General features: G+C 37.5%; 1 protein-coding gene across 4 annotated transcripts in view; it reads right to left on the bottom strand.

Annotated features, from left to right (window-relative positions):
• Sntg1 (syntrophin gamma 1) overlaps positions 1–25,906 on the bottom strand; it is a 400,484-nt gene that overhangs the window by 68,781 nt on the left and 305,797 nt on the right. For all 4 annotated transcript variants that reach the window (XM_005362238.2, XM_026786566.1, XM_026786567.1 and 1 more), the window contains one exon: positions 12,256–12,294. In XM_005362238.2, coding sequence (XP_005362295.1) covers positions 12,256–12,294 — 39 coding nt within the window. The remainder of the gene's footprint in view (positions 1–12,255; positions 12,295–25,906) is intronic.

Below are 25,906 nucleotides of genomic sequence, written 5' to 3'. Positions count from 1 at the left end.
TCAAGATCATGATGAGAAAACCACAAACGCAGCTGATCTGAGCTTGTGGAAAATCATAGGTTCTGGACCTATGGCTAGGAAGTCTGCAGGGAACCAACCTAAACCCTCTGTATCTGGGTGACAGTTATATAGCTTGGTATTTTGTGGGGTCCCTAGCAGGTGGACTAGGACCTGTACCTGACACATGAGCTGAATTTCTGGAAACTACCCCTATGGTGGAATGTCTTGCCCAGCCTTGATGCAAGGGGGAGGGAGCTTGATCCAGCCTCAACATGATATGCCAGGCTTTGTTGACTCCCATGGGGGAGAACATGCTCCATGTGAACAGAGACTGGGGAGGAGTGGATGGGGGGGGGTAGAAGGGAAGTGGGAGAGGGAATGGGAGGAAAAGAGGGGGAAAACTGCTGTTGGTATATAAAATGAATAAATAATCAAATAAAAAGAAAAATATATACCCCATGTAGGTTTCTTCTTTTGCATAAGAAATTATATTAAACAAGACATGGGTATCTTATCTGAATTTTCATTAGTAGGTAGCAATAATATAAACCCTTACAAAGTAATTTGTGCAAACAAAATTTAATAAAGAAAGCTAACATTTTTCCCTGATGTTTTCCACTAACACCTCTTTCCACGTCTATTTCACCACTCAGTGTTAACCATCATATAGATGTCATCTTAAAACTTGAAACGTATTGTCTATAAATACACAAAATAGCAGGGCAGTGGTGTCGCACACCTTTAATCCCAGGATTTAAGAGGCAGAGGTAGGCATATTTCTGAGTTCAAGGTCAGTCTGGTCTACAAGAGCTAGTTCCAGGACAGTTAGGGCTGTTATACTGTTATACAGAGACACCCTGTCTCAAAAAACCAACACACACACACACACACACACACACAACTAATATATCTAACTAAATGTTGTAGTAATAAGAGCGGCGGGGCTGTGTCCCCAGCACCCCGGGCCGCCTGCTAGCTTATGCCCAAAATAACAACACACAAATTGTATTCATTTAAACACTGCTTGGCCCTTTAGCTCTAGCCCTTACTGGTTAATTCTGATATCCCGATCAACCCATCCCTAATAATCTGTGAGCACCGGTCTTACCATGAAGATTCTAGCCTACGTCCATCCTGGGTCGGAGCTTCATCGCGAGTGTCTGCCTGGGAGAGGGCAGCATAGCGTCTCTGTCTGAGGCGTCTTACCTCACTTCCTCTTCCTCCCAGCATTCTGCTCTGTTTACTCCACCCACCTATGTTCTAAGCTATGAGCCCAAGCAGTTTGTTTATTACTCAACCAATGAAATCAACAGATTGATATATGAAACTCCCACATCAAAATGTATTTTTAAATTTTTGCTTATTTTATCTTAGAACTATTATTTCTACACATGCTAGCTCATTGAACTGCTGTGATAGTCCCTGGTTCACATGTAGATCACTTTAAGCACACTGACAACGCTGACATACCTACATTCATTGTATGACTGAAATATTCATGTATCCTGTCATAAGTTGGTAGGGTAATTATGGGACTTTCAGTTTTATATTACACAGAATTTCTGTTGACAGCATTCATTTAAAAGAAAAAAAATTGATGCAAAATTGTTATGTACAAATAGAATATACAACATAAAATTTGATACTCAATTCAAAGTGATGCTCTCTAAATATATGTAATAGACCATTCAGTTGCATATATTTTTTAACCTGTATCTGTCTTAAAGCAATACTTTGATAAACATGTGTTTCATAACTATAACTCAATCCTTTAATTTAATGATGATATCTGTAACTTTACAATATGTGTAGTTATTGTTCATTACTGTGTGATTAAGCACAAGTAATGCAGCTCCCCTCACCTTGCTTTCTTCACCTATATCACTTCATAGTGACATCACATGTAATTGAATTCACGGTTTTATTTTGGATTCTCAAATGCATAATTTAAACTCACTACTCACAAAAGTCATGCCATTGGTTGTATTGGCTCTATTGTATTTTTTTACAAAAGACATCCTTTATACTCCTTCCACATTTCAAATAAAATAATCCTAAATGGAAGGAACCATGTGTATGTTACCTTTTGCATCTCACTGTGAAAAACATGTTTTCCAAGTGACTCCTCATACAGGAATCATGGGCACAAATGGCAGGATAGTAAAAGCAATCCTGCCATAAACTTAATCTTCCTATCTAACATTACAATTAGATTTTGAAAATACATTTTTCTGTTATTTCTAAAGTGTCTTTTTTTGCTTTGTGTACCTAAAGAGCAGCCTTAACAACTGCCTGTTGTTTCATTTTTTTTGTTCTCTTTATAACTCTTGTTCCTTTAGCCTCTCCAGGAACTAAACTGAGTCAGGCTTACTTTTCTCATTTCTGAACAGCACCTGCATCAAGGCATGTGCACGTCCCATCAGACAAACAGCACACCTCTACAGCTAAATGTAGACATTGTGTAGGTGCCTAAGACTATTTTCTGAGTCTTGGAGGATCTGCCCACTTCAACTTCCTACTAATGCAGTTGCACATTCTGTTTTCAAAGTCAAGTGAATGTAAAAGGTAAGTCAGGTGTTCTGAATCAGGCATAATGAGTAGTCATATTCAATGTCATAAGCCTAGAAAAAAGCATAATTTCATTTTTCTTATCTTCTAACCTCCAAATCTATATATCCTATTAAATTCATTTCACATGCATAGATTAAAATGAGTCATTATTTTCTGATATATAGCCCACCATTACACAGGATTTATGGACAATTACAGAAAGGAAGAGTGAATTCCCTGTTATTAGTTGAAGAACAATGCCTTCTAACAAAAAACTCAAGAAGTCTGAGTAAATTATTCATTTTTAACTCCTGAGAATTAATAAATTACTCAAGATTTTACTAAGTCTATGGACACCTTTAAGTTACCACTTTGTAAGTTAAAATATTTTAAGCTACAGCTGAGAGATTGTTCTTCTTTTGTGATGATTCTAAATACTTTCCAAAAATCTTAAATGGTGTGTAACAGAACACAAAGATAAGAGAAAGTATCAATATTGCATTCTTAATGTAGCATTTGTCAGAAATGTAAGAATAAACAAGTTGTAAAAAGAAAATATGTTATCTACCAATGCAGAATGTATAGAGCATCCCATAGAATGTGTCATGCTAAATATATAATTGTCATATATTTGTCTCCTGAAAGAAATTTCCAATTGATTCTTATGACTGAAGAGTGAAGTGCAATCAGATACAGCTTAGGAAATGCGCTACATCTTGAAAGTGTGATCCTTGTCAACTTCCTCTGACTCTGGGAAGACAGTTGAACACCCTTCATAAACAAAACTTTTGCTTTTTTGATTCCTATGGGAGTGATGATATAAGAAGATAAAACACAGGGGACAAAAGATCCTGGCCTTTTTCTAAATAGTCTCTGTAGAACCTGATGGAGGTTAATCAAGGCCTTCTGCAGAATTGCAAATCTTTTTTAGATGCATTTTAAAATTAATCTCAATCATGTATTCATATATGTACATGTATGCATAAATGCATAAGTATATATGTAATCATATATATATACATACATACATACATACATTTATATCACCTGTAAATCCACATTTTGATACTAAGTCCTGTTCCTATTAAACAACTTAACTCATGGATTCATCCTTTGCTTTATCTCCTATATGCCTTATAAATTTTGCTCAAGGCTCTAGATTAGAAAGGGATCCTGAAAGCCCCCTTGGCAATGAGAATGCCCAGCAGCAGTCTCTGCTGGGCTACAGCTACTTTACCCCTTTGGGGGAGGTTCTGATCTCCTTTCTTTTATTCTTTTTTTTTCCCTCTGATGGGTGGAAAAATACATGTAGAATGAATTTACAACCAAATCTCATAAGAAAAAGATTTTTCACCGTGGGAATCTTGAGTTAATTACTTCTTCTTACTTTATTTATTATTAGCTGGGCATTCAGGAACAGGAGGTGGCTGTATAAATCACATTTCTCCCCAAAGGACATTTTATAAACAGAGACTTACATTGAATCTACGCTTGCAAATCCACCAAGAATATCACGTGATGGACACACTGAGATGGAGACAGTTCGGCACACTCAAGGCGAACGCAGAAAGCCTGTGTGAACACAGTGCTGTGGGATGACGTGTACTTGTCTCGTCTGTTGCCCCCATTTTATTGTGCAGGATTTTCCCTCTCTTCCCTTAGGCTTTGTTTATGGGAACCGCCATTCACTGAAAACCTCAATTCTGTGCTAAAGATTCTGAAGGCTGACAGATTAGTCTGTGCCATGATTGTAGAGCGCTAGGATATTGCTCATTGGCAGTCAAATTATCTGCAACTATCTTTAATTCTCTTCCTAGACTTTTATAACTAACTCATCTATGTCTAACAAAGCTTATGACTAGCAGGTTAAATCTGTGAAATTACTTAACATATCAAACCAGGAACTTCCATTAAGTCAGAAGCTAGGAAAGTCATTAGTGATATCTGAGACACATACTATAGACTTTCTTGCTTTCCTATAGCTTGCGTTCCAAATGCCTGTTGTTTGGGTGGAAGCCACACACCAGCCCACAACATCCATATATCCAAAGAGCCTTGAATGTTGGGGTGGAAGTTCCATCCCTAGTCCCCCCACCTGAGAGTTGCCTCAGTCCAGACTGTACCCCTGAAAAAGCTCATCAAACGATGACCCCTCCCCAGAGATGCTCAAGACCACACCAACACAGCATTTAAACTGCACCCCAGAGAAGAAACACAGGGTTTTCTTGTCTTCTCCCCCAGCCCCTCTTTCGGGAACTGACTATAAAGCCATCCGGGAGCATTGGTATCCATTAAGCCTGGGCTTTTCTAATTTGGTTTGATTTGGTCTGATTCAGATTATTGCACTGGCGGAGGAGCTTATCGAGGTGCAGAAACTTTTCATCTGGAGGTCCCAACAAGGGTGCTGTTTCTCCCACTGGCCTGGGGCCTTGTGTTGGGAAAACACCCTTCTCCTCCACACCTGGTCTCTCTCCATCCACCAGGTTAAGAATGGCTTTGTCAGAGTAAGATCTGATTTCCAAGGCTGCCTCTACAAAATCTGACACCATACATCCTTTAACACCTAAAAATGTTCGCCATCGTGGGAACAAATAAATAAATAAACCCCCATATTTCCATGGTTTCTGCATGCTGTGCTTCCACTCTGGCTCCCATTCCCCACCCCCTTCCCTGCTTCTTTTTTTTAATGTTTGCTGATCAATGGAACCACCTGTGTGTTTGCCTGGCTTCTGCAGCCTACCCCAAGATTTTTTTTTTTTTTTTTTGGTTTTTCAAGACAGGGTTTCTCTGTGGTTTTGGAGCCTGTCCTGGAACTAGCTCTTGTAGACCAGGCTGGTCTCGAACTCACAAAGATCCGCCTGCCTCTGCCTCCCAAGTGCTGGGATTAAAGGCGTGCGCCACCACCGCCCGGCCTACTCCAAGATTTTTAAGTTGGTCAGCTGACAGTTTCCTAGAAAAAGTTTTGTTAATCCTTCTCTTAATATTTATGTATAAACAATGTGGCCACCGTATGCTTGTTTGATGTCTGTGTATGTATGTGTGCTTGTTTTAAAATCTGTAAAACTTGTAACTCCAGATTACAACAGCTCTGAAAAAATACAAACGCGTGGATAGCCGTCTTTTTTGGTTGAGATCAAAATAGAAATCTCAGCACTATCTTTGATAAGAGTATCTATGTACACTGGACCTACCAAGGAGACATTCCACCTCCAATGTATTTTGGCTTACAAAATTATCCCTTCTAATCTTCTTGCCTCTACTGACATTGGTAAGCTGTAACTGATTAGATAAACTATATGTCTAAATATAACTAATATGTCTAATTTAGATATACCTAATGTTATAGTCAAGTGCCTTTACAGATATGACAGTATGGCAATCAACAAAAGAGCTTCTTATGACAGAGACATGCTAGCTCCTGCAACATCCTATAGCTCCTCCAAGAAGATGCATGATAGCAGAAGACCTTCCACCTGGAAGTTTCCTTTGGATTTGGCAAAACTACCCCCCCCCCACACACACACACAAACACACACAACACTGCCTTCGACCTCATCAGCTTCCTGGGCACAACACTGGAGGATCGATTGTCTCATTCTGCCAAGACAGGTAGACCAAAACCTACCCACACAGAAAAATCTGTCGGGCCTCATGGGTTCAGCAGCTAAAGGCAAGTACTGCTTCTAAGACTGGTATTCACCAAAGACTACGAAGAGACTTGGGATTTCCTGCGTAGCTAAAAACAGTTGTCTCAGTTCTGCTCATTTACTTATCCCTCTCAGATCTGTCTGATGGCATTTGATGACTTAAGGTACTGGTAGCTTATTACTACATTTGTTAAGTTTCCTGCTAAAAATACAGACAGGTGTGCCTTTTTCACAGGCTCCATAGTTCAAAATTAACAGGTTTCAGAAGCATCTTCAGAGGTTCAGAGTTTCTAATTTTTTTTTTCATTGTCTTCTAAAATGTTCATGCCCTTTACCCTAGAGCCATAGCCTTTTGCTTGATACCAAGATGTAAATCTGTTCCGGCTGCCTGACAGATACCTGCACATTCCTGAGGAAAGTTCTGCTGCTATATCAAAAATTATGGTCCGGTGAAAACTGACAGTCTTCAGAGCCTATTTTGACTCCATCCATTTTCAAGCATATTTTACAGGTCACCTCTGTCTGGATGAAGACAAACATACAGAGGACCCTCCAGATAATGCCAGCACCTGCACCAGCTCCTGAGACTTCACTATTGATACCACCTCTCCAGGCTCAAATGGGTACTTATCCAACAACTAAAATCTGGTTTTGAAAGACATATCTGCTCTCATCTCATTCCCTCACCCTTGCCTCTCCTCTGGCAGTTAATCAGCTAACCCCATTCATAGGGCTGATGATAACAATCTATTTCTTCTCCTAGCAACCTTCCTTCTCATCTCCCTCAAGGAACAGATGCCTGAGGTCTCCAAAATGGCAGTTAACCAGATGCCTCTCCAGCCATACTTCCTGCTGAGTATGAACCCACCAACTCCCAACTTTCCTCTCCCCCATGTTGCCCCATGACCACAGGACATAACCAGACTTGAGCCTGTGCCCCCATCCCCAAAGAGTCTGGGATGTTTGGGTGTAAGCATCACCCCAGACCCTGGCATCCATATACAAAAAGAGTCTGGAATATTTGGGTTCATGCTTTATCCCAGCCCCTGGCATCCATATATTCAAAAAGTCTGGAATGTTTGGCTGGAAGTTCCATCCCAAGTTCCTTCCCCTTGAAGTTGTGGCAGTCCAGACTCCACCCCTGAGAAAGCCATCCAAACAATGACCCCTCCCAGGATATGCTCAAGACCATTCCCACAGGGTATTTAAACTGTACCTCAGAGAACAAACACATGATTTTCCAGTCTTCCTTCCCTGCCTCCTCTCTGGGAGGCCATCTGGGAGTGTTGGTATCCATTAAGCCTAGGCTTTTTCTAACTCAGTTTGATTTGATCTGATTCAGATTATTGAATCAGCGGAGACGCTTTTTGGGGTGCTGAAACTTTTCACCCATCAAAACATTTGGCAAGTAAATTGAATCATGACTTTATAAAGCACTCAAGTACTCTCAATCCTTGTTTCTGTCATGGCTACTCACATTTGCCTGAGGAAAAAAACCCTATATTTTCTTTAGAGTGAGTATAAAGTTTAACCTCCCCACTGTCACCATATACAAGTCGGATTCCTAACTGCATAAAGACAAAGGTAGAAGAACACACCGGTCCTTTTTCTGAAACTGTTCCTTCATATGATGAAGTGTAATAAGGAGAAAACCATTATCTCTCATTTTACACAATCTTGGGAAATTCTTTGTGATGTTTTAAAGATTTTAGATGCTAAAGTCTGAAATAAAAGATCAGTATTATTAATGAAGGATCCAGAAATAAAAATATTGAGACTAAGGATGTAAGGATAGAAATGTAGAGATACAGAAATATAAATTTGTAGCTTAAAAGAAATATGAGGTGACAATCACCAGCCCTGGGCAGCGACTCGGAATTAACTTTTAACAATGGGTTCCCTTGATTAAAAGCTGAGGCTCTGTTGGAGACCAATGATTAGCATTTACAATGGCAAACTTTTAGATGACCCCCTGTCACTTTGTATGAGATTCTTTGAGGCAGGGCAATAGTGTAAGCACAAGCAAGCACATGCAAACTCACAATGAGTAAGCAAATATTGGCCAAGATAACCTGTCAGGGAACCAAAACTAGGTAATTAATAAATGCGCACTCCTAGGCAATCACAGCACACCAGCAGCGACCACCAGTTTCCAAAAGACCAACCAGAAATGTTCCTGCAGCAGCTAACTTTCCCTAATCCTATAAAAATCCCCAACCTGTTTTCAATAAAGAGCTTCTGTATTGGAACCTCCCCGAGTCTGTGCTGTTGTCTTAGCTTCTTTTCGCTCCCTGCTCCCTCCCTGGGAAATGCAGACTGCACACAGGCAGCAACAACAAGCCAGCATAAACTACGACTCTTTGTTTGCATGGCTCCATATTCTTCTCTGCTGTGAAATGCCAGGGAAGTGCAAAACTTCTGTTAACACCATTAGAGGGGCAAGAAAGGAACAACAGACAAATGCCAACATGAGTTCAGCTGGACATCTTGGTGATGAAAATTGTAAGAGCAATTTGCATCTAAGTTTTACCCCAAGATTATAAAAATTCTTTTATCCATGCCTAATGCTTTCTTCTGATTATAAAAGGGGAACTCAAAAACTGCCAAGGTTACCTACCACACTTTCAAAAGTCCAACCTCTGGCTAAGGTCCCAGGGCCTGGTAAGCCTTTGTGTCTCATGGTGATTTTTATTTTCTCCTTTCCTAAATAAAGTTTGTGTATGGATTCATAAATTATGGTGATCTGTCTCCATTGTTGCTCACTCTCAGACCCCAAAATTAGTAATATTATTAAAAAAAAAAAAAAAGGTCCACTTGAAGAACAGAAGGAGGGAGAAGATGAGCAAGGAAGTCTGGACTGCGAGGGGTTAGTCCACCCACTGAGACAGTGTGCCTGTTCTAATGGGAGCTCACCAAATCCAGCTGGACCTGGACTGAATGAGCACGCAATCAAACTGAACTCTCTGAATGTGCCTGACAATGGGGGCTGACTGAGAAGCCATTGATAAAGGCACTGGGACTTGTTTCTACAGCAGGCACTGGGTTTTGGGGATCCTAGTCTATTTGGATGCAAAGCTTCCTAGGCCTGGATGGGGGGGGGGCTTGGACTTCCCACAGGGCAGGGTTCCCTGCCCTCTCTTAAGGAGGGAGGGGGAGGGAGGAGGGAGAGTGGGAGAGCAGGAGGAAATAGGAGGGGAGTGTAAATTTTTGAATGGAAAAAATTTTTAAAAAAATGTGAATTCTACCTTGAAGTAAATTGGCATATTTATGTTTCCTAGGCATTATGCAAAAGAGCTTTTTGAGAGTTCCGAAGATTCTTTTAGGAATGGAATCTAAGGGAAGTAATTAAGTCATTGGAGACTATGTCCTCAAGAGTAATTGATGTAGTCCTCCTTAGGTACTAATTAGTTCTTCCAGAGTTGTTAATAGAAAAGCAAGGCTAATCTAGTTCTCATTTGTAAACCTGTGGCTGACATGACATCATCTATTACCATATCATGTAAACAAGGATACTCTCAAAAGAGGCTACATCAATGGGATGCTTAAAACTATGAACTAAGTAAATCTCTTTCTATACCTTACACAGACACAGGACATTCTACTGGAAAATGAATCAATATACACACTAAATCATATATATGGTTACAATTGATGAATGCATGTTAGAACAGTATTATATGATATCAAGCAGTTTTATTGCTTATCTCAAACATGTACCTGCATATAAATGGGATCATTCAACCTTAGGTGTTGTTCCAGTGAAGCCAATTGTCTCAATTTTTGAGACAAGGTATTCATTGATTAGAGACTCATATCATAAGACAAGCTTACAGGAAAGTGAGCTCAGAGAACTACCATCATACATCTTCTCAATGTTGGGATTAAAGGCCATGATGCTCAGGTATTTTGTTTATTTTATATCTTTTTTTCTATTTTTGAAATTATAATATAATTATGTTTTCCTACCTTCCCTTTTCTCTTTCCAACTTTCAATGAATACACTTGCTCTTTCTCAAATTCATGTCTTTTTTAGTATTGTCACATATATTCATATATACATGCATATACATGTGAATATATATGCATAGACATATATGAATACACATATATACACATATATGTATGTATATATATATACATTTCTAAATGCAGATGTAATGTCTTCTCAGTCTCTATAATGTTACTTGTAGGTTTCTTTCGTTTTTTTTTTCTTTTTTTTTTAATTTGTGTGTGTGTGTGTGTGTGTGTATGTGTTTCAAGACAGTATTTCTCTGTAGCTTTGGGGCCTATCCTGGAACTAGCTCTTGTAGACCAAGCTGGCCTCCAACTCACAGAGATCCTCTGACCTCTGCCCCCCGAGTGCTGGGATTAAAGGAATGCACTACCATTGCTCAACTAGAGGTCTCTTACTAGGAAAGAACAATTCTTTCTTTCTCAGGATTCCCAGTTTCCCTTCCTTTTTTGTCCTTTGAGTGTTAGCACAACCAGTGGTGCTGTCCTGGCTAGTAAAATCATAGATCTCACAAGAAAATCTACAACTGTCACTTTACTAAGCCAGAATAATTTCAAACTACATTCTAAATATTTATCTTTATACCCACAGTTTTCACCAACCAAGGAGCTATTTCTTTGAAATATGCAGAGATCATTACAGAAAACAGCCCATCAAGATGTAGAGAGGAAGAGATACCGTTGTACTCAGTCACAATCAATACATCTACAACACACTTTCGGCATGTAAGATTTAGATATCATTGAAGAAGGATTGGTCAGAAAATCTGTAATAGCCAGAGGAGTGGACGGTTTGTTCTGAAATTGTATCTCCTAGGAATATCAGAGAATTTATTCTCATGAAGCCTCACCAATGCGGCAGATAAAACAAAACCAGGACAATCATACTAAAGAACCTGCAAAAATGGATTTGTATTTGGTTTTTAATGTGGGTGTTGGGGACTGAACTCAGGCCTTCCTGTCTGTGGTAACTACTTTAGAGTCTGATTTGTCTTTCAAGTTTCCTAGATGTGATTCCTATTTAATTCATTCAATATTACTCTAGTCTGGATAGACACAAAGGTGGTGAAAAGATCTGCTACTGGACAAAGTAAGTACACTCTGTTAAATTTTGGTCTTACAAGTGACCAAAACCTTACATGATTGGTATCAATATGTATGAGCCAATTTAATCTAGTCACTATAAAGCTTATGTTAAAGACAAACAAAACTTAAGTTTAGTCAGTCATAACTGACAGAGAATATTCAAAAAAAGCTTAGAAAATAATTCTTTTTATATAAATGTTGTATATCAGAAAAGTGATTTTCTACAAGTTTTGCAAGTAAAATATTGTCAAAACCTTTTAACATATTAAGACTGATGCATGCTTAGAGTATGAATGATGGCTATAAATAAAAGTTGATATTAAGAGCAATGAGATCATTAACCTGTTGCATCAATCATATATGATTTTCATTCTACTCACTAAGTTATACTCATCTGGAAGTATGTCAGCATATTATGTACTCAGACCAGTTTTAAGGATGTCTTTAAAAATTAAGATATACTAGACACTAGAGAGAAAGTTCAAAAGTAAAAAGCTGTTGCTCTTCCAGAAGACCAGGGTTTAGTTCCCAATATCCATGTGGCACTCATACCCATCTGAACATCCAGACCTTGACACCCACTTCTGGTGTCTGAAGGTACTCCATGAACAACCGTATATATAGGCAAAACACATAAAACAATATTTAACTTAAGATATATTAAAACTACCTTATAGAAATACTATGTCTAGATCCTCAGATTTTTACACACACAAAAAAAATCAGTATAATTAGTTGGGTAATGGTGGTTTTTATCTTAGACTTCATATGTTTAAAACATACTTTGCATATATTCAGTGAAGAAAAAATATTAAAGTCATAAATTAATCCAACATGAATTTTCTGTAAAGATAGCTTATAGAATTTCTATATAAGAATCAGATGGCACCAAGATTACCTTCTATAATAGACATTTTAAAGAGAAGTATGATTCAGTGTTTCAAGTATTGCTTGATCTTACCTGCTGGTTTACAGGGAAATTTCTGTTGATTTTTTTGATCTGCAATGATAAATTAATCAATAAATCAGTGACAACAAAAGTATAAAAAGTAATCCCTAAATATATCATATTATCTAATTTTAGGAGTTATTTTATATGATCCAGGCATGTTGGTACACACCTTCAAAACCAGTATTTGTCAGGCAGAGGCAGGCTGGTCTCTGGGAAGCAAAGGCTATTCTACTTTGCACAATGAGTTCCAGTGCAGCTAAGGATACATAGTTAGAACCTGTCTCAAAACATGTCTGAGAGTGTGTTATGCTATACTAAAAAGAAACCTCAGCATACTAAAATTGTTACACATAAACCCATTTTAATGGGAGGTCATGTACAATTTCATATATAAAGATTTTGAAAAGTGAGTAGTAATTGTTCACTTGTGAGTAATGAATCTCACTTCTGTGTGATATAAATGAGCATCTGCCACGAATCTAAAGAAAGTAGACTTACTATTTAACATCATACTATGAAATCACAGAACAACAACTTAAGTTTAATATTGAGAACATAGCAGATATAGTTTAATATGTGTATTTTCAGTCAGCATCTAAATAAGGAGAAATTTTTAGTTCCGAATTTTATTGTGTAAGAATGTAAAATCTCCAAAAACATCTTCTCTGAATTAATTCATGGAAACAAACTTGAAAAAGTGAATTAAAATACATGGTCATAGATGACAAATATATATGAAACAATAGTGACTAATTAAATCCATTATTCCACATCATATTTATGGAGAAATTTCAATACCAGCTTTATAGGGCATGAATTTAGACCAAATTTAAATGTATATTATTTATATGATAACTTATGCAATTGATCTGTTTTTTTTTTCTTTTTAAACTCCCTTTAATTATCTAGTAAACATGAAATATGCAGTTAGACACCTGTAGGCACAAAGTTATAAAAAATTATCAAAATCTCTTCTAATAGTACAAATTGACTTTCTAGGTATTAATTCTTTAAAATGTAAAACTGAAAGAAGATTTAAAAATAAATATATTTTGAGCAAGTTTTGCAGTTTATAAAGAAACCTTGTCCTTCTTTCATGATTACGATGTTAGCCTCCTCCCAGAATCCTCACCTCACACACTACGGTATCCGTTACACATTCCCAACTTCCTATTTCTTTCTCCACAATATTTACCAGTTGAAAAAACAAACAAATTTGACTGCTAAACATCACATACTAATTCACCAGTAATCTCTTTGAACATCAGTAAAACAATTCCTTGAATTATTTCATTTTTGAAATAATTATAGAAATGGACTAATATATTTATTTGGTTTTTCGAGATAGGGTTTCTCTATAGCTTTGGAACCTGTCCTGGAACTAGCTCTTGCAGGTCAAGCTGGCTTCAGACTCAAAGAGATTCACCTGCCTCTGCTTTCCGAGTGCTGGGATTAAAGGCATATGCCACCACCGCCTGGCTTCTCGGCTTCATGTGGAGCTTTTTATCCTTAATAGTGCAGTGTAAAGATTCATAACTTGACTAAGTCTGAAAAATACTCTGAGAAACCTTATTTGGAAAAGCGTGTTGGCCATGTATACGGGTACTACAATACAGGAGCCAATGGTTGTATAGTATATGCTGAGGGCAGGCAGCGTGCTGTATCCCAGGACTTGGAACCTTACTCACATAAACCTAGTCCCAAACACACACGCACACGCACATGCACACATGACGTGGATACATTATTAAAATAAGCCTAGATCCAAACACACACACACACACACACACGCATGCATGCACGCATAAATGCACACGTTTACACATACACATATGAACACACACGGAGAACATTATATTAAAGTGAACAACCCACAGATGTCTGGGAAGGAAAGCAATACCATTGCCTCTTCTTTCAACAAGGAAGGATGGGTAAAGCTATGGACCATGTCACTGAATCATGCATCAGGAAGCCTTCCACATCCAAATGAGAGAGAGAGGAGAGAGAGAGAGAGAGAGAGAGAGAGAGAGAGAGAGAGAGAGAGAGAGAGAGAGAGACTCCCGACCTCAGTCATGTATCAGAGAAAACTGTGCCCAGAGTTCTAGTCTTCCCAAATGTCATTGACCAAAACAAATCAAATTCCCACTACACTTCTCTCCTTTTCTAAGAAGGTTCTAATCTTAACATAAAACTATATACAATAAGAACAACGATAAAGTATTGTGCAGGAAAAGAAAAGATAATAGCATAAACAAAAATAAAACTACAATCAACAGAGCAAAATCAGGCAAGAAACACTCTCTAAATGTCCAGGCCATAGGTAATTGGCAAATTACAAAGACAACTCTGTAGCTGTCCTATCCTAAAGAGTCTGTCTTGTGTGTAATAAACCCTTAGCCAAGACATGAGGGAGTTGTGACTCTATCTATCTAGTCTTCAACGCCATCAAAGACCTGAGAAGGAAGATAATATTGTTTGAGTAAGCAGGAAGTACAAGCAAACAGCTTCCCAATAATGACAGAAACAGCTGGCTGCCTAGACAGTAACACAAAGTCTCTCTTCAATTTGTGGCAACCAACTTTGGCTATATGCCAGTTTTTCCAAGAAGAACACAAGCTCCTTATGGACTGTCTTCAGTGCCCATCATTCTCTCTGGAGTAGATAGGTGCTGCCAGAAGCAATCATGTCTCACATCAGTAGAATCATAAGCTGTCAAAACATTTAAATGATTACATATTTATATAGAATACATCTTTGTGGAACTAATATAAGTATGAGAAATATAGATGACTGAATCTGTAGTTCTTAACAACCTATAGAATTTAAAGACTAAAGTTTCACATTATAAAAATAAACAATTTCTAAGCAGAAGTACAGTATAAAGACAATGGCCTTGAAGTTGTTACATATACAAAGCATCTTAATTCGAGGTAGAAATGCATAGTGCAACATGACAAAAGTAGTTTCAATTTGTATCAGTTTACAAAATATACTAAACATAAGTCAAAACACACAGTGTGACAGAAATAATTTTACATTTGTGTCAATATACAAAAACATTTTTGAAAAGAAGTAGGAAGATATATAAAGTATAACAAATATAAGTTTGGATTTGTGTCCATTTACAAATTATCTTAAACAGGAGTTGAAGAAAAATTTTACATTTGTATCAATATACAAGAACCCATACCAATGCAAATTATCTAAAACTGATAGTTGGTATTTTAGTTTACAAGTAGATAAAATTTTATTTTATTGTTATCCTATCTATCCCCCTTTTTCTATTCCAAATGATATTCCTGAGTCTAGCCTTTATTTTTTATCCCCCAACACTATAACAACTTATAACCAACTGCTAACAGATGACATTTATTCATAACCCTGAAAAAAAAAACAGAAACCATCCATCCCACATGTTGGGAGAGAGTGTGTTGTGTTCTTAGAATTACTTCCAGCTGACTGGGATGGATGAGGGTATCTCTACTGGACGCAGTAAAATACCAAAACAATGGTTAAGTCTCATGAGGATAAGCTGTAACACTTGTAGCCAATTTCTGAGTAATGGGTATCGCTTCTTATAAGAAGTTCTGACTAGAGTGGTATAGGAAGGTGGACCATCTAAGATAGCCAACTTAGAATTGTCCTGAGCAGTCTGTAGTCCAAAGTCAATCTTTGTGTGTGTCAAGGGCATGATATGGATCCGGCAGCATCATTGTCGTGGGACCCCATCATCTTTCTGGAGACTTCAGAGGTCACTGTTAGGAAAATTTATGGTACAGTGGAAATCTTAAACATTAATATGAAAACAAATTTTAGGATAGTGATATACGTAAAGAAACTTTCTAAAGAGGAAAGAATAAGTATGAGATGAAAGAGATTTGTGACAAGAGTAGTCCCTAGATTTTGGTTTTCTTCTGTCCCAACTTAGGTGGCTTTTTAATATGAGATAGAAACTCATCTTAAAACTTTTCTTTTTCTTTGTTTTGATTTGTTTGTTTTTGTTTTTTTCTTGTTTTTAAAGACACAGTTTCTCTGTATCTTTGAACCTACCCTAGAACTAGCTCTTGTAGACCAGGCTGGCCTGGAACTCATAGAGATTCACCTGACTCTGCCTCCCCAGTGCTGGGAATAAAGGCTTGTGCAACTACCACCTGACTCTGAATTTTTCTTTTAACCACATGCTTGAATGTAGAGTCAAGGTGGTGGTGGGGAATAGGAGACAGATGTCTGGTCATGCAGTGCAGTGGACCCCAGCGGGACCTTTTGGAGTCATCCCCACATTGGGTGCCAGATAAAGTGAGAAACCCATGGATATCTGGGCAGAAGACTTATGTATTAAGGGATAAAATGAGGATCACACTCATGAATACAGGGGGAAATGACCCTGTTGCCTCTTCATCTGGGGAAGAATGGGAAAAGTCATGATCAGGTCACTGAACTGTATATCAGGAAGCCTTCCACATCCAAGTGAGAGAGAAAACACAATCCCTAGATCTCAGTTCTTATCCAGTCATGTATCAGAGTAAACCATGTGCCTAGTTATCCCAAATGCCACTAACTAAAAAGGATAAAATTCCCACAACATTATGTATTATTAATTCACTTGAAAAATAAAAATGCACTTGGTCAGATTTAACATCTATTTATGTTAAAATGCATGCATAAGAGTAGTGAGAAAAGAATCGTTATAACCATTAAAGTGATAGATGATAAACTCATAATAAACATCAAACTTAATAGTGAAAGACTGAAGTTTTCCATTATAATAGGGTCTGGAACAATCTGGAAAGGTTAGCTAAAATTGATTCTACGATAATATCATAAAAGGCAACTAAAGTACTTAGAGGGTATCATCCAAAAAGAAAGAAATCATAAAACACAGCTACTAAATGTCATCAAAAGAAATTAATGAAAATGTAAGGAAATGTGACACCATTACTTGGTAGTTGACTTTTCAGATTTCCTATTTCAGGATCAGTATCTTAACATAATTATATAGATTCAATGAAATTCTATTATATACTTCTTTTCTTTAGGAACAAATAGAGAAACTCTTTTTCAGGTTTGATTCAGCTCAGAGGTATAACAAGTCCCAGAGCAAAGCCTGACTATTATCCTCTGCATTGGGAAAAAAACACAAAAGAAAAATGTCCTTGAATTCACAGGGAAACTTAAATGGTCACAATCACATAAGTAATTTTAATGGAGAATTTATTTATATCTTCTTTATGTTCTTTCAGTGATGTTTGACAGTTTAAATTTTATTTTTTTTCTTTTTGATAAGCTATCCTCTAATTATTGATGATATTATAAGTGAAATTGATCTTCATTTTACCTTTCCAGAAGAATATTGGACAATGATTTTAAATTTGCTACAAAGATTATCAAAACCACTGGATACGAACCCACTACTGAACATGAGGGTGGATGGAAGATAGTATTGTATATTCTCTGAAAACCATGAAGCAACTGTCCTCAGGAAAATTGCTGAGTTCATTTGTGAATATCAAAAACTGGAGAATAAATTTGGGTCATCCCTTTTATAAGCAAAGATCAGATCAAAATAAATTCAAATATTACATATAAACAAACACCAAAGCTATCAAAATTTTTAGAGTACATATAATTAATAAAGATCCTACAAGAAAATGAGAACTAATGGGAAGACAGGATGTTACTGATGGCTTACCAAACAGATAAAACTATTAATCCACAGAGCTAAGGGTAACCATACTTTAGACAGAAATTTCTTTCCTCCCCAGTTTTGCAGCTGTTTGGTCCCAAAAATCACACAGAGGCTTATATTAATTATAAACTGTTTGGCCTATTATCTTAGGTATGTTATGAACTGGCTCTTACAACTTAAATTAACCCGTAATTCTTGTCTGTGTTTAGCCACATGGCTTGGTACCTTTTATAAGTAAAGCATTCTCATTTTTGCTTCCTCTGTGTATGGCTGGTGACTGCTTCTCTAACATTCCTCTTCCCAGAATTCTCCTAGTTGCCCCAGTTTCCCATAGTGAAAGTACAGCAAACCACAGAAAGAAAATGTTGAATGTATTCTAATTCACTCATTGAATTTTGAAACTTCGTACAGAAGTGAGATCAATGCATGGAACTGAATGGTCTTTCAGTAGAAAGATGGACCTGATCTACAAGGAGTATTTAGTCATGACAATGAGACACATCTGCTCCTGGCAGCACCAGTCTACTTCAAGAGGAATATGGGCATCGAAGAGTTCCTTAGGTAGTTTGCTAGCCATTTGGGCAAGAAACTGCTCTTGCCTGGACTGTTTGATGCTATGCTGTATGAACTGGACAAGCAGGACACACAGAGAAATGGCTGCTGAACTTATCTATAGGAGAGACAATCCTTAGGGGTTCCTGTTTCATGAAAGAGTCTGCTAGTCATTCTTCAGTACACAGAAATGTGACTGACAAACTGCCAATTTAGGGAGAACTGTCTTTGAAATTTCCTGCTTTGTGGAAAAGTCTGCCAGATACTATGGGCCTGTAGGCTGAATATTGGATGCCCCAATGATACAGAAGACCTTTGGGTGACTGTCCAGGTAGCAAGATGTCTCTGTCAATTCTAGGGTTTTGGAAGTTGCTTACAATGTACTTTCTGTTTACTTAGGTAATATATCCTTCTTGGGTCTTTGATAGAGTTGAAGAATAGATAGTTTTAGTTTTACTAAGTTATGGTAAAAAAATAAAGTAGATATAAATATTGTAACTGTAATTCTTATTTCATATCTGTTTTGTTATATGTAATTTTACTATATTAAAATTAAAATATTTCTTTTCATTTAGACAGAAAAAGAAGGTCCAACATGAAAACTTCATTCCTATGATGTAACTTTTATTGTTCCAGAAAATATTATGGGAACTGCCAAGGGATGGAAGCAATTAAACAGGCCTACCCAGCTGCAACACTGATGAACCATAATAACAACCAGTAAGACAAGACTTGTATAAAGGTATTAGAAGGAGCACTTACATGTCTATAACAAAATACTAATTGGACTCACAGTGATCTTAACAAAATGAACATTAAGCCTGGTACTAGAAACCAACCCACCATTCTGAGGCTATTAAGGTTGTAGATCTTAGGATAGAACCTATTATTACCACTTTGCGAGATCAGCATAGTTACTCAATGCATTTTATCTTTACACTCACAGATGTAACTAACACTCCTCACCAAAGAATCATCTCTTTACAGCAAATGGAGACCATCGAATTATAGCACATTTGTACACAACACAATGATCAATGAGTTAAGCCCAACAGATACATCTAACCCACAACCTGCATCTGTGGCTTACAAAACATCATGGGATTGGGAAAAGAAAGAAGATAGGAGCAAGAATACCAGAAAGTCTGCTGTGAAACAGCCTCTCCTAGAAATGGCTACATAAACAAGACTTAACCAGACATGTTAGTTAGTGTGGAATGGGGAAAATTCAGTGGGATCTCAGTCCTAGATGAAGAAGTGAAGAAACTGTTGGTTGGTGGGAGAAGGAGAATTAGTTTCTCCCACAGAGCAACCAGTCTTGAAATCCTACATACACACAAACAACAAAATGGACTCAGCAGGTTCTATTTATACGTGTGTGTGTGTGTGTGTGTGTGTGTGTGTGTGTGTGTAGCACAGGTCAATGCAATGCAAGACAAGTTCTTGAAGGCATTCCAGAACCACTGAGACATTCAGCAGCAACTATAATCCTGAATTTTTGTCAGGCAGAAAGACAAAAAGTTCTTCTCAGTCAATACATTTCTCTCACTTTAAATACAGATCATCCTGTGTACTCACTGCATATGTGTATTTTAAACTTACATATGCATGTTTACAATCATGTTTCACATAGTTTAAAGTGAAATGTCTTTACAATCAATGACTGGCATGGGACACTTATGTTTGAATCTAGAATAAGAAAGATGATCCCCTTTCCTGGTGGTGGTTAAACAACAACACCAGACTACTCTCTCAGAAGACCTGCATTAGGATAATTTCAGAAATGCAGAAGGAAAGAATTATTTGGAAAAACTGAGAGCTGTTAGTACCTGAAGGATGGGTCTATATGTTACCTGCCTCTTCATTTACTTCACATAAGAGGGAACTTGGATACAGACCTGCAGCTTCTTGATAGTTTAGCCACTACTTCAAATTTATTTCAATGAGTTTTCTCAGTTTCTTTAAGGAGTTCAGATTCACATAAAGATTGTGAAGCTGTGATTTAAATCAAATTTAATGATACCAACTCTCATGCTTTTCTGCAAAGCACATACACACACACACACACACACACACACACACACACACACACTTCTATAAAAGCAGCAGTTGTTCAGTTTGGTGGATAAGGGGGTCATGAAGCTACAATGCATTCACATCTGACATCCAACATTGCCAACTCCAATCAGACGAATCTCAGACTTCTGTTGCCACACTATTTAGCAAATTTCAAGATGGTTGTGTTCATGGAGGGATTTTAAGTCCCTACAAGTTGTGTATCCAATAATTCCATAATGCTCATGAGTTGGGATCTGTGGGAGGCTTTCTCACACAGAAACAGGGATTACAGATTTTAAGAGAAATTCACAAATTCAAGGTGTCACTTTTATCAGACCTCACATGAACAAGCTGTCAACTTTGTTGTCATTTCTTGACTGTTGTCTGTGAAATTTGACTTGACACTACTACAATTTCTTCTTTCCAATCTAAACGCTGTGAAAGGTCTCAGTATATAGGAACAAACTAAATAATGAAAGAAATTTGTGGTTATAAGTTTTTTTATTATTATTATCTACAGTGTCTGCTCCTTAAGCAAACTTTGCTATACGAGTCACAGCCTGAAGGGATGCTGTTCCCTCAGGCACTGACTTTGTTACAACTACCATGGCAAAGGTTATCTAAATCAAAAGAACTCACAATTCAAGGTTTTAGATGGAATTCTGCTCACTCAGAGAGGCTGAGTAGCAAGTAGCTAACTTTCTCCCTTTTCTGGCATCTTCCAACCCCCCCCCATGTCCTTCTCTCCCCTCCCACTTAAAAAACCCATCCTCCACATGTTTCCTCCTTACCAGCTTTCTGTCAGTTACCTGTGACTCATCATCCTATGTGCAGGTTAATTTTATTTTGTCAAACACACTTTGAATTGTTAAGAAGAGTAGCAGAAAAAAAATGCAACACTGTTTAAAATAATACTCCCTAGCAAAATTTTTACTTTTAATACCTGTGAATGTTTACTAGATATACCAACAACTATATTTGAATTCTTTTCTGTGTAACATTCAACTCAAGATATGAGACAAATATTAGCTTCTTATAAGTGTAAACTTTTCAAAGCAATACCTTGTGACTGTGGCATTTATCACATACATACAGTACCTTATTTAACATCATGATTTCCTAGTAAGGATGGCAAGGTCAACTTTATCTCTGTCTTCAACACTGGTCTTCAGATGAATTTTTTAGTGGGCAGCTTGTTTTATTGAGGGTAGCAACTAGGGTAACCATTGGTAGAACCAAGGTTTCTTTTTCAAAATTAGTTTAAGTATAAGATACTTAGTTTTGTTTTTATAAAGATTAATTTAGGGCCATGTTTTCATAATAATGAATATTAGAGAATAAAATTAAAAGTTCAACTATTATGTCTTTGGGAGGTTTTGTTATAATGGCATCACGGACTTAGAAAATATGTCAGAACATGGATGAGTCTCACAAGGTCTTACACCTAGATGAAGAGATACATGCAATTAACAGCAACATGAAAGAGAAAGAATCAGTATTCTCTCCCTGATTGATTATCCAACCTCAAGGTGTCAGCCTTAAATGCATATAAATGATCAGCACTAAATGAATTCAACTAGTTGTATTTACACACACATATGTGTGTACATGTGTGTAAAAACAATAATTAACACGGGACACTAAATTTGGAAGTGTGTGGATAGACATCAGAAGAGTAGAAAAGAGAAGGAAGGAGAGATGAAATGCAGGACTCACACATGAAATTCTCCATAAATTATGAAAATAAAAATTATAAAATATTTAAGTTGAGAATAATAAAAATTAGGTATATGACTAATACTCAGGTTCTGAGTAGCACCTATGTACAGAGACAGTGAGATGGACAAAAGAGGTAGAGAATGACCTTCAACAGGGCAGGGAGCAGTATCTGATGGTTTATAGGGAGGATTGAGATTACAAAATGTAATAATTTCCTCTACATATCTGAGTAACTGCCAATTCAAAGAAAAAGTAAACAGAAAGAATATAAATAGATAAAAGCTATAAAACTAAGGTTTTTATTGAGTATACTGAAGCCTAATGTGGAGCTGCCAAAGGCTTCAGTACTGGTAAGACATTTTCTTCTTTTTTATGGCTGAATAAGACTCCAGTGTCTATAAACAAATTGTCTTTACCTCTTCATCTGCTACTGGGCATATTTGACTTGGAAATTAGGCTGGTTCTATATACCAGGTAAAAGAATGATGCAGTTAACATGGTGTACACGTTTCTCTGTTCTGTGGTATGCAGACACGCATTCATAAGTTATATAATGGTGTGTTCCTAGGGATAGAATATATCCAAATCATAGTGCAGTTCTATTTTTTAGTTTTTTTAGAAACTAAATTATATGACTTTCACTCATTTTGATTTCTATAATGCCAGCACCAGTATTCAAATTACCAATTAGTGCTTAGGATCTCTTTATATTTTTATCAACTTTTGTTCCTAATTTCTTTCCTTCCTTCTTTCTTTCTCTCTTTCTTTATTTCTTTGGATTCTTTTCCACATCCAATTACCATCTTCAGTGTTTTTCTAGAGCTTGACAGTTTTTACCATAGAAGTCTTTATTCTCCTGAACTATCCCTAGGTACTTCTTTTCTGAGACTATTGTGAGTAAGTCTACTTTTGTTGATTTCTTTCTTAGAAAATTCATGATTGGTTTAAAGAAAATTCCTGGGATTTGCGTATTGATATTGCCTCCCACGACTTTCTTGGAAGTTGTATGATTATGGTAATTTAAGTGGGTCTAACTGGTCCCATAATCTCAAAGGGAGTGGCTCTGTTGGAGTGGCTACAGCCTTGTTAGAAGAAGTATGTATAAAGCTCCAGCTTGACTTCCTGCTCCGACTTCCCTTATTGATGGATTATTAAATCAAATAGATTCTCAAGTTTCTTGTAGTCAAGTTATTTTTATCAGAGCTTCAGAAAGGAAACAACTAAGAGTTCAGAGGTGGTGTCTGTTTCCTACACGCCATTGTGAAAATGTCTCATTGTGGAAATTGTGCCATGGAGCTGTCATCTGCTTCGTTGGGCTCCTTGATGCCAAAGGACTCTGCACCTTTACTTTCTATCTCAGTACTAGGTTTTCAAGTGTTGTCAGGTGACTGGTGTCCTTCCAACTAAACATTTCTTGCAAGGAACAGATATTCTAAGATCCTTCCTAGGATCTAGGGCACTGACAATCCAGATGTAGCTCTGAGAAAGAGATATTTAAAGCCTAGCATTCTGCTCTTTTAAAAGAACACATACAGAACCTTGCTTCCTAAGTAAGGCATTCTCACCATTGCTGCCGTGAGACATAGTCACATTTTCATAAGCCATTGGATCCCAAACACAAGTGGGGTAGAATTGCAATCTTCATCACTTCAGGTTTATCAGGATGGGCTGGCAGGAAGCAGAGCTTCACTCTTGCTCAAGCTGAAAGTGCTTTGGCCAGGCTGATGGGTTCCATTCATGCAGAGCTATATTTTCCTCTGTCTGTATTAGCACCGCAGTGAAGCTCAACTTCATGTGTGATCTCACCCCCAGAAGTTTCAAAAAGCAGCACACATCAAATACTGGCTATAAGAGCTTGCCTTGCATTATTTTAAAGAAGGATACAATATATATATATATACTAAGATCTTTCTTGAGTCCAAAGCAAATCCGCATTGTTATTCTAGCTGACAGGGGCATTTACTTTAAGACAGCATTGTGACTTCATCAGTTGTTAAGATTTAAATATTTTGCCTAACTGATGATTTCAAAGTTCTGAGTTTTCCCTGAGGATTTCACAAATATTCCAGTAAGTTATTAAACAACTGTGGACACAGAAAGAAACAGAGATAAAGGAATAGGTGGCCAAAGTATTTTTATTTTTCAAAAATGGAATAAAGCTATCACATTTAACAATGTGACACTACTGGGTGTGGGTGGGTGTGTCTGTGCACAAGCCTGTTTGTTCATGTGCAAATGTGTGTGCATGTATATACTAGAGTGTAGCTTGATAATAGAAACCCAGAGACAGATATTGGGGTTCAACCTGAAGATCAGAAAAGCAAACAGCCAAGCCAATACAGAGCTCTTAACTCTAAGAAATCCTCAGACTGAAACAGAGCTAGTTCCTGTAGCACCTGTCATGTGGATCTGTTTCTGCGTTGATCTTGTGTAGCCCAGTGTAGCCTTGAACTCACAGAGATCCATCTGCCTCTATCTTCCAAATCCTGGGATTAAAGGTCTGTGACACTACTGCCTGGCCTCTAGTGGCTTAGTTCTACCTTCTGGTCTTCAAAGCTTTATTTATAAAACCTGAATAAAATTTCACCATACTAGAGAGCAGCTTCAGATGTTACCTGGCATGGAACTCATGGCGATCATTGCTGCTTGACAAATTTCCAGCATTTTAACAATGAGGATCACACTTCTTCAGCACCTTTTAACTTTCATTTTTAATGATTCTCACTATGTGTTGTGAGCTTTTTCTTATGCCTTTTATTTTGGGAAATTTTGTGAGGGGTTTGAAGGTTGAAAATGTAAATATTGCAGCCTCCTTAAAACAAAATTTTATTTTTGAAAAAAAAAAATCCCTGCCAGTGCAGAGCCAGAAAAACATGGTACCCTCCTAAATTGCCCCAAGAACGGGAAAGTTAAGAGATTTACCAGACACACCTGATCCCAAGGATGACACACTGATGATGCAGGTCTAGAACCTGAGTCATTTAATAAGTGCTGAGAAATCAGAATGGTACCACATAATGAGGAAAGAATAAAACATAGGACCTTCCCTTTTGGGAGCATGTAAGAACTGGACCATATAGTAAGACTAAGACACAAGAGTACACAGTTAGGGAACAGCTCAGCACAAATGGTGCATCATGCCCCTTAGAGAATGAAAATTATTCTTAAATTGCAGTGGAGTGTCTGGTCCCCAGAAGTCCTTTTTCCCAAGGACCTCCATTCCCTCAGGGGTTTGAGGAAAGTTCCTGCTTGCTCAAAAGGGAGACACCCTTATCTCCCCAGCAGAGGAACTTTTGGCCCTTCCACTAGCACGTGACTGGTGCCTATTAACTCATCGTGGTCAATATTAGATTCCTCAACCCCTGATCTGAAGTCACACCCCAGCTCATGTGCCACTTCTTACCCATTTAATCCTATGTGCAACTATATAGTCTAAAAGGTATATTTTTTAATAGACATGTTGGTAGCCATCCTGATTCACTCACTCTCAGATTGTGTCTGTCTCCTTTTTCTGTCCACTGACTCCACACATCCTATTTGGGATATGAACTCCCCCGCAACCCACCCACTTGAAGCTGGTCTCCATCCATTGCTCATCAATAGCGTCTTTCTCTCCAGAATATCAACTTGTCAAACCTTGGCAAG

The sequence above is a fragment of the Microtus ochrogaster genome, linkage group LG5, assembly GCF_000317375.1.
Source record: "Microtus ochrogaster isolate Prairie Vole_2 linkage group LG5, MicOch1.0, whole genome shotgun sequence".
NCBI lineage: Eukaryota > Metazoa > Chordata > Mammalia > Rodentia > Cricetidae > Microtus > Microtus ochrogaster.
This window is presented reverse-complemented; position numbering and strand designations above follow the sequence as displayed.